Source organism: Triticum urartu, chromosome 6A (assembly GCF_056163025.1).
Source record: "Triticum urartu cultivar PI428250 chromosome 6A, HENAU_Tu73, whole genome shotgun sequence".
Classification (NCBI taxonomy): domain Eukaryota; kingdom Viridiplantae; phylum Streptophyta; class Magnoliopsida; order Poales; family Poaceae; genus Triticum; species Triticum urartu.
In genome coordinates, this window is record NC_141878.1 from 573,174,633 (window position 1) to 573,183,632 (window position 9,000).

The window sequence follows — 9,000 nt, forward strand, 5'->3', positions numbered from 1 at the left end:
TCTGAATTATTTTAACCTCTAGTCTATAATCACCACCCCTCATCACTTCTTAATTTATCCTCTAATCACCCCTCATCATTCCAAATCATCTAACTTTCCGAACGGTCACCCATCCTCCCACTCCCCCAGCCTGAGCATGCTTAACTTCCGGGTTCTATTCTCCCTCGCTCCAAGTCTGCACTTGTTGTTTTCCTGACAATACTAAGATGTCAATCCTATTAACCTTCAGGAATTTTGCTTGAGCATGAAGTGACACATTTCATAGTTTTATTTTGAAACTATTGTTTTAAAAAACAATAATTATTTAGTAACACTAATATTTCTTGAATAATTAGTTTGACCATTGTTTGACCACAGTTTGACCATAGTTTGACCAGATTTGACCAAAATTGAAATAACAGAAATAATTATTTAGTAACACTAATATTCTAGAATAATTAGTTTGACCATTGTTTGACCACAGTTTGCCCATTGTTTGAATTTTTTTCGATTTTTTTTCACTCTAGATCTTAAAAGCCCCGTAACTTTTTTTCTATTAGGTTTTCGAGGAGTTTGACCATTGTTTGACCACAGTTTGCCCCCTGTTAAATTCGGACGTAACTTTTCGAGTAGATGATTTTTCATATAAAAAACTTTTTCATCCGAGTTAGTATGCAAAAGTTATGCCCATTTTTACAAATTTCAGAGAGATTTTGCAAATAAAGTCAAAATTCACATTTGCAAATTTTCCCAACAACTAGACCACATATCACATTGGAAACTTATTTTCTTTTATTTTTTTTGACATTTCCATCATTTTCTTTTCTTTTTAAAACTGAAAAGGCGATCCACGGAGGGGGGGGGTAGAGTTTGAAAATGGGACCTTTAGTACCGGTTCGTGCCTCAAACCGGGACTAAAGGGCCCAGGTGAACCGAGACTAATGCCTTAGCCGTACGAACCGGGATAAATGCTCACATTAGTCCCGGTTCGTGACTGAACCGGGACTAATGTGAAAAGTGCCCCGTGACCATAGCCCTGTTTTCTACTAGTGGGAGTGCGCCGAACTGATAGGTGCCCCATATCCGGCAGGCGTCCTGGTTGGGACCTCAGGTCTTAGATGTTTAGGTTTGGCTGCGATGTCTGTTTGATATTAGGCCCAGACTATCAGCGCCCCTTCATCAATTGGATAGGAGTAGCGACAGTTGTTGCTTAGACGGTGGCTTTAGTCTTATTGTTGTATGACTTTGTAAGGTCTTGTGAGAATAATTAATAAAGTGGCCATATGCATCACCCAGATGCAGAGGCCGGGGGTCCTCCTCCTTTTCTAAAAAAAAACTACTCCCAATTTATAAAAGTTTTATTTTATGGATTACTCTCACATTTGTAAGTATTTCTGAAGATAAATCCGATTATACTATCTTTTCATGGAGGTTCCCATAATAATAATAATAAGGAAAACAGCCAGAATTAGTATTTGCACTAATGGAGGTTCTGTCGACACGCACTTTAAAATTGGGGTTAGACAAATGTTGTAAATGTAGTGTCGAGAACGTGCGTCTAGCACGGTGGTAAAGACCTCCTAGAGTGGGGCTACCAACCAGAGTTTGAACAAAGAAGGTCCCCCGCTGCGTATACTTGTGTTGTCGGGATTTCTCTCCCCTTGGGTCGAGTTTTTCTTTTTTTCGTAAATGTAGTGTCAATGGCAAATAAATTTTGGACCCCGATAAAAATCCCGAATGTTTGGGATTTGACCATGGCAAATCAAACGTTTTCTATGGCAATTTTAGTGACGCGAGGATGACAAGTTTAGTTGGTAACCATGGCAACTTTGTGCTCGGTGTATTTTTGCCAGAAAACTGCCGTCCGTTTGACTAAAGAAACCAAGATGTTTTTTTTTGTGCGAGCGTAGCGGTAGCTGGGCCGGCCCAAGCGAGTTGGACGCCCAGCCGGACACGGCCGCAAACAATATATCACCCAGCCCCAGGCTCCCCCTCCCTTTCTTCGACCCCAAGACAACAGAGAGAGAAAGAGGGAAAAAAAAAGCGGCTCAGCAGCGGCGATGGCGAGCGGCGGCGGCCTGATGACGAAGAAGGAGCTGGGCGAGACCCACGACGTCCTCCGCTTCGGCGTCAACGACAGCGTCCGCGGCGACCTCGCGCCGGCGCATCCCGTCCAGGCCACCATCCACAAGGTAAACCCTCCCTCCCTCCCTCCCCGATCTGCCCCCGTGAGCCGGAAACCCTAGCTCTGAATCCGATTGTTTTGCGCAGGAGAACAAGTTCTGGGAGGAGAAGAAGAAGTTCGGGACCGAGGCCATCTACGGATCCGCCTTCAACATCCGCAGGGATCTCGACGCCCAGATCCTCTCCAGGTACCAGCTCGTTCGCTCCCCCGCCGCCCCTCCTTTCCCCTCCCGAGAAATTAGAATCCCGCTCTAGGTTTTGGCCAGCTTCAGCGGCATCCATCATCTGGCCGCTGGAATTCGAGGGCCTCTAGAGGAATTTTGGGTCAGATTGCGATGAACTGGTAGATTTGATAAATGCGTAAGTAGGATTCTCTTTGCCAAACTCTGCTGTTTTCTTGATGGCATCAACAACAAAAGAAAGGTTTGAAACACGGGTTTGCTCTTGTAGCTAGCAGCAGGCCTTGCTGTTTTCGGTACAGGCTCACATCAAGGGGCATATTGCTTTATCAGTTGTACCTGGAATGCATGCCAATGTAAGCTCTAGTTCTAGTGGAGTGCACAACTGCAGTCAGAAACAAATAAAAGACTCTGGCCCAACAAAGGAACAAGAAGATTCAGTGAAAATTATACTAAATGGACAGCAGCATGAAGATTATGCATAATAAAACTGTGATGAAAAAACCCTGAACGCATACAAGGACACATCAGTTTGGGTGGTTATGCAAACCATTGAGCCAAATGCATACAAATAAAGATAACATGAACATAAATCAGGCTTCCAGCAAAACCCATGGCCAGTTTGACAGGTTCCAACAGGGCTGCAACTGCAAGTGTTACAGTTGGACAACTGAAGTAATGTTAGCCTCAATAATAGGCATATGCATTATTTCCTCTGTTAGCTTTGCAAACTTGGTTAAACAAAATGCCAACTAAATTTCCATACATAATTATCTATTTAGGTATGCCATCTGCCATCCTAGTATGGTAATACCTAAAGACTGCCTGCATGACTGGATTCAGTGTCCTCCCAATCGTGATATTGTATTTCCTTTTACCAGTTCTTGAATTTCTGAAGAAAATATAGGCTTCCATGGGGGAAACAATTTCCCCGATTTATCATGTTTAATTGCCTTGTTCTTCTATGGATATCAAAGTGGAAACAGTCAAAGGTTCAGTAAGGGTGTGTTTAGTTTCTGTCATGGAGTGGAATGTAATGGGTCGGTTCTGTCCCGATGGCCCATTCCCGTGTTTAGTTGGTCGAAGCAACTGGAACCCATCCGTTCCAGAGAACGGCATATTCCGTGTTTATGCGGAACCGGGTAGTTCCTCGAAAACGAGCGGACGACGCGGAACCACCTCTGTCGCGCGCCTCTCCCTCTCAGCGCCGCCCCCTCTTGCGCCTTTCCCTTTCTCGATCTGAGCCGCCGCCGACCAAACCACCTCGCGCTCCGGCGCCGGCTGTCCCTCGCGTCCCCGTCGTCTCCCCTCTTTCATTGGATGCAGCAGTAGCTTGGTAACGACCTAGCAACGGGCGGCGTGCCAGCGGTGAGTTATCAGCGGTGTGGCTACGACCTAGCAACGGGCGGCAGGATAGCAGCCAGCGGAGCAACATCATCAGAGAGCAGGACGCGGTTGCCGCTGTTCCTGTTCCTCTCGTCGTGGCTGACCGCCGCGTCGTCCCGACAGGATGGTGGATCTTCTTCTCCTGCGCCTTGTTCCTATTGTTGCTGCTGTCGGTACTTGCCGATTTCCTTGCTGAGCAGCAACCTTGATACTACTAGTTATTACTCCTACTAGTTGATTGATTTGCCTGAATTGATACGAGTACTTCTGAATTTGACAGCGAGAGCATCGCAAGAAATCAATTCCTCGCTTCCTTCAACCCTGATTGATACGAATTATTACTAGTTGATGATGCGCCTCTGTTGGTGCTTAGTACCATTACTGGTTGATACGAATTTAATATAGTTGCTAAATGATGTTACCACTGGAACTAGCACTCGGAAATATTTAATAATTAGTGGCACGTATTAAATCCTACTCCTCTAACCAAACACTGAGACGGGACCATTCCATTCCATCTCATTAGCTCTACCAAACACGAAGACGAAACCATTCCATTCCAGTAGAATGAAACCATTACATTCCATTCCACTTGGTTCTACAACCAAACACACCCTAATACATCAAGAAATGGGTCGGTCCATGCATGTTCAGAGGTCATGAGTATGCATATATCCTGGTTGACTTTTCACTCTGTCAAGTAGAATGCGACATAACGGATTACTGCGTTCCAAATAGGAGATACAAACGAATCATGCAGCTTCAGGAATATAGGTTATATATGGTAGAATGAAGTAATAAAGCAATCACATCTCCACATATGCAGGAATCTCACAGTATTCATTATCCCATCAACACTCTAAACTGGCAGAGATCTAATTGGGTTTGTCTTAGGAAATAAAACTTGAACAAGCTCACGTTGACCATGAGCTGCTGCTAGCTCAATTGCAATTGACCATCCTATATCATAGTACAGAACATAATATGTTATATGATTCAGGATGAAAAAGATAAAGTGGTCAACATCATCAAATCATAAAAAAAAGACCGAAAATGCTGTAAGAAAACAAGATATTCTCGAATTCATCCCAGTGGCAGTAAGAGTCCTAGATACTGCTAAATGAACTTCATTTCAGAGCATAAACATTAGTAAACAGAGAGACATGACATACCTACGATTACCTGGTTAGGGATGTAAGGGCCGGCTTGAGCCTCTAGCAAAGCCTGGACAAAGTCAATTAAAGCTTTTGTTAAAGCAGTTGATCCAGAGTGATTTCCATTTTGTTTATACACTTTTGAACGTCGCTTGTTCTTGTCTTCATTTTTTTCTTAAAAATATATAGGCGATAAGCTCTTTTGACTTCGCAGCTGCCTTGCATTAAAAACGTTCGATTGATGATTTCTGTGTTTCCAGGTTCCAAAGGCCCCCAGGTGCATTGCCATCATCTATGCTAGGATATGAGGCGATGACAGGTTCCTTGGATGATTTTGGATTTGAAGATTACCTTAACTGTAAGGATTGCCATCCTTTTCTGTCCATCAATCTTTTGCTTGCTGCTTCATAACTCTGCAGGCTTTTGTGCAAACTTGCCAGTTATGACTTATGAATTGATTGGTTGGAGTTAGGAAGCTGTTATGGGCATTAGCTTCTTTGCTCACAGTGGAACGCACTCGAGTAAAATTTATATTGATCCGATGGGGTTTGATCCTGGAACACAAAGTTCTTGGGAAATCATGATACGTTTTATTAAAATGGTTCTTTGCTAATTTTCTGTACTTCTCGCTAGTTACATCTAGCATAGAGTTTGTGCTTTATTTAGAATATATAATACCTGCAGAGATCATTATTATAGCTATATTTACAAGGTAGGCAGCTAATGGGTCTTGATCTATTTTTGAGGAATCTCATCAATAACCAACAAAAAAGTGTTCCACAATTTTGTCAACCAAGCTTGTGCCCCTTAGTTTTAACTGCCTTAGCCAGGCATATGGTTTCCATGGCAAAGAGTGCAGTCTGTACATCAATTATCATCTGTGCTTCCACTTATGAGTTATGCTGCGATACTTGAGAAAATAGCTTTCAGTGCAAAGTTTACCCGTGCAAGTTCCCAACCCTTTCCTTGTGTCGTTTACATTGCTAAGAAATGTTCTGTGGTGCTTGCGTTAATTAGTTCTTGTTTCCTTGGCCACTTCTGCAGTGCCCCAAGACTCTGACAGCCTCCGCATACCGGACATGCACCACGGAATGGAGGTTCGCCTTGGCCTGTCGAAGGGGCCCATCTGCCCCAGTTTCAATTGATTCCACCCATGTATTAGTCTTGTGATACGTCGTGCTCCCCGTCCAGCATCTATAACCAGTCACTAGACTGTATCATGGATTTGTGAAACGTGAGAACTAAATTGGCATTGCATCAGTTTGAAATTCCTTAACTTCGATTGTACTGACTCTGTGTTTTCAGTTTTGGACCTCTATTTATTTGCTTGCTGTTCTCTGTTGTTTCTGGGCAACTCTATTCATGTTGACAGACTTAAAATGCTGATCTGGCCCAGCACAGCTTCAGGTTTTCAGATTCCTGCTCTGTAGACAGTCTATTGTAGGCAAGGCCAGTGGATCTTCATGTTGGTTCATATCCTTTTTCTAGTCTAGCTATAAGAAGCATCAGGCTTCTTTGCTCTGCTTTGTGAGTAATTTCCTTTTTTGACCTTGAACCTTTTATTTTTGTGGAACCTCAAAAATTATTTTTGAAATCGACCTCAAAACTTTATTCATTTATAAACAGCATAAACAGGGTTACATCATTGATAAGCAGAGGTACAATAGAGGAAGGTGGGTCATGTAAACATGTAGTCCCAGGATCATGATTTTTGCTAAGAACGGCAACTCGTGAGCTACAGTGTTTGCTTCTGTGTATTCATGAACATACTCCACCGTGGCAAAGTCTCTGGAGAGGAAGGAAGATTGCCGCTGCAACCCCCTGCAGAATGGATCTCATCTTGCATGGCTGTAATGACATTTAGGATATCTGAACTGACGGTTATCCTGTTGCAGCCTAGGGATTCAGCAAACAACAACAGCCCGTGCTAATGCTTCCGCTGATAAAACATCAAGTGCAGTATCTATTCTGACATTCCTTTTGCTGCCATGAACCTTCGTTTGTTATCTTGGATCCACATTGATTTTGACAAAATCTTCCTTGGGCGGCGCCCATACAATCTTCCTCGTCTTTGGACGGTTACCTGAAGCCAGCATGTAGCTTTTCGCGAGGATCTTAATCCACATTGCTCATCTTTCCTGCCAGCGATTAGAGGTGAACTCTGATCCCGGGAGGAGTCGGTGGAGCAAGGGGCTGGAGAGCTCCCGAATGGGCCCTTAACCAAAGCTCCCGGCACTTTCAAGCTCTCCTCAAAAAGGGAAAATCCACAAAGAAAAGACTCGTTTGGTTGGTTAGTTGTTTCTCTACTCTGTGGTGAAGGTTTTTCCTAGTTTATTTTGGCAACAAGACTGGTGGAATCTGTCGAGAACAATTCATCGGCTAACCAGAAATTGCCAGCTTGTTGGTCCGTCGCTTCTGTTGCTGGTGCCCCCGAATACCTTTCGTTAGCCGCCACACTCTGCTGCACTAATCAAGCAAAGCGAGTATACAACTAGCATACGCCAATCTGCAGGTACGATCAGTTGAGTGCGTCTCATTGTCCTCTTGCCACAAGCAAACACAAAACAGGGCAAACACGCTGCACAAAGTTACAAAACCCAAAGCTTTCGAGATAGTTATCGGCATAAGCAATCGCGACAGTGGTACAATACGACCGGAGCGCATGCATGGCGGCGAAGCTAGAGTTTAGCCGGTAACCATGAAGACAAAGTACAATCATTAATGTTCAGTTAGTCGTACTTTTGAAATGGATTTCAGTAATCAGTATTAGCACTGACTAACAGTTGTGCAGGCCTAGATTTGACCTGTAGCGAGAAGCCTTGCTTGCATGAGACGCCCCAGCAGATAACACTAATTGAGCCCATCATTGCCACTTGGAAAAAGAAAGCCTCTACTAGTCATCTACGCTCCATCCCATTAGCTTTACACTAGCAAACACAGGCTAAGCTCCTCACCTAGCCTGAAATTGCAGAATAATTGCCTCTTTTCCAGCACATTTCGACGATAAAATACGATAAGGAAGGCCACAATGGAGATGATTTGCATGTTGCTACTGAAAAGGCCAACACGGATATAACAAGACAGGGGCCCCGGGGTTCCTGCCTCTTGTGGATTGGTCTAACCCAAGAGGTTGGTATTAGATTAGGAGGATTGCTAGTGTTACTTTTCAATTATGGTGCCTTCTTTTGGAGGAGGGACTCGAGGTCAGGTGTGGCAGTTGCATGAGAGGATTGGAGACAGTGGTCAACTTCTCACCAACTAATTATTTAACGTCTGCTCCATTCTTGTGTTGATCCTAAACAAGCAAGGCCAGGTGGGTGCTACTAATTGTATTTAACACTAGTCTTTGGCAGAATTAGTTAAATAGTGAAGTAGTAGTCGCACCAACTAGATTTGGGCTAACTGTCATGATTGCTCATGTTTTATTCAGACAGAGGTCTTTCCATTCTCATGGTAGATTATATGGCTACGTACTAGTAGTAGTAGTTGATGTATTTTTATTTGGTTTTGACTTTTGACTCAAAATTAGTACGCTTGTGATACTCATTGCCATAGCAATCAAGTAAAAGGTCAGAGCCAGCAGCCACTACCGGTTGGGTTGGATAGTGGAACTTGGATGCATGCCATGAACTTGTGCCCTCTTTTCAAAAAAGAAAATAAAAATGCATGGACTTGCGGTAGTGCTTTTCTTGTTTTTGTTTTTGGAAGAGTGGACAGCAACGTATAGTCACTGTACTAGTAAGCAGAGTGCTTGTGGGCCAAACAAATGTTAGCATCTCCAAAAATCGACGCGTGCATTGTACCACGCATGCTGCTCCAACCGTAAGTTCGATTTTCATTTATACATGTCAAATAACCTTTTGATCTGTGATGGACATGTACACCATAATGTTACATCCCCATCTTGGTGTTGCCAGGATAGCTACTGCTCATGCATATAACGCGCAGTTGCACCACAAACTTTAGCAGAAGGAACCGAGGAGAGAAACCCCCACTAATAATAACGTCCCATCAACGCTAATTGAATACCGTGTCTTGTATGCATGGGTAACATTGGATGTACGTAACAACTCTTAAATCTTTTGTCTAGCCGATGGAACAACCTGCCGGCATGATGC

The 9,000-nt window shown here is 43.6% G+C and overlaps 1 protein-coding gene across 1 annotated transcript; it reads left to right on the top strand.

Moving 5' to 3' along the window:
* Positions 1–1,963: 1,963 nt before the first annotated feature.
* Positions 1,964–6,218, top strand: LOC125515221 (cyclin-B1-2). The gene is made up of 4 exons (XM_048680661.2): positions 1,964–2,171; positions 2,251–2,351; positions 5,143–5,240; positions 5,927–6,218. The coding sequence occupies exons 1-4, from the start codon at positions 2,040–2,042 to the stop codon at positions 6,025–6,027; spliced, it is 432 nt and encodes a 143-aa protein (XP_048536618.1). The 5' UTR covers positions 1,964–2,039; the 3' UTR covers positions 6,028–6,218.
* The last annotated feature ends 2,782 nt before the right edge of the window (positions 6,219–9,000 follow it).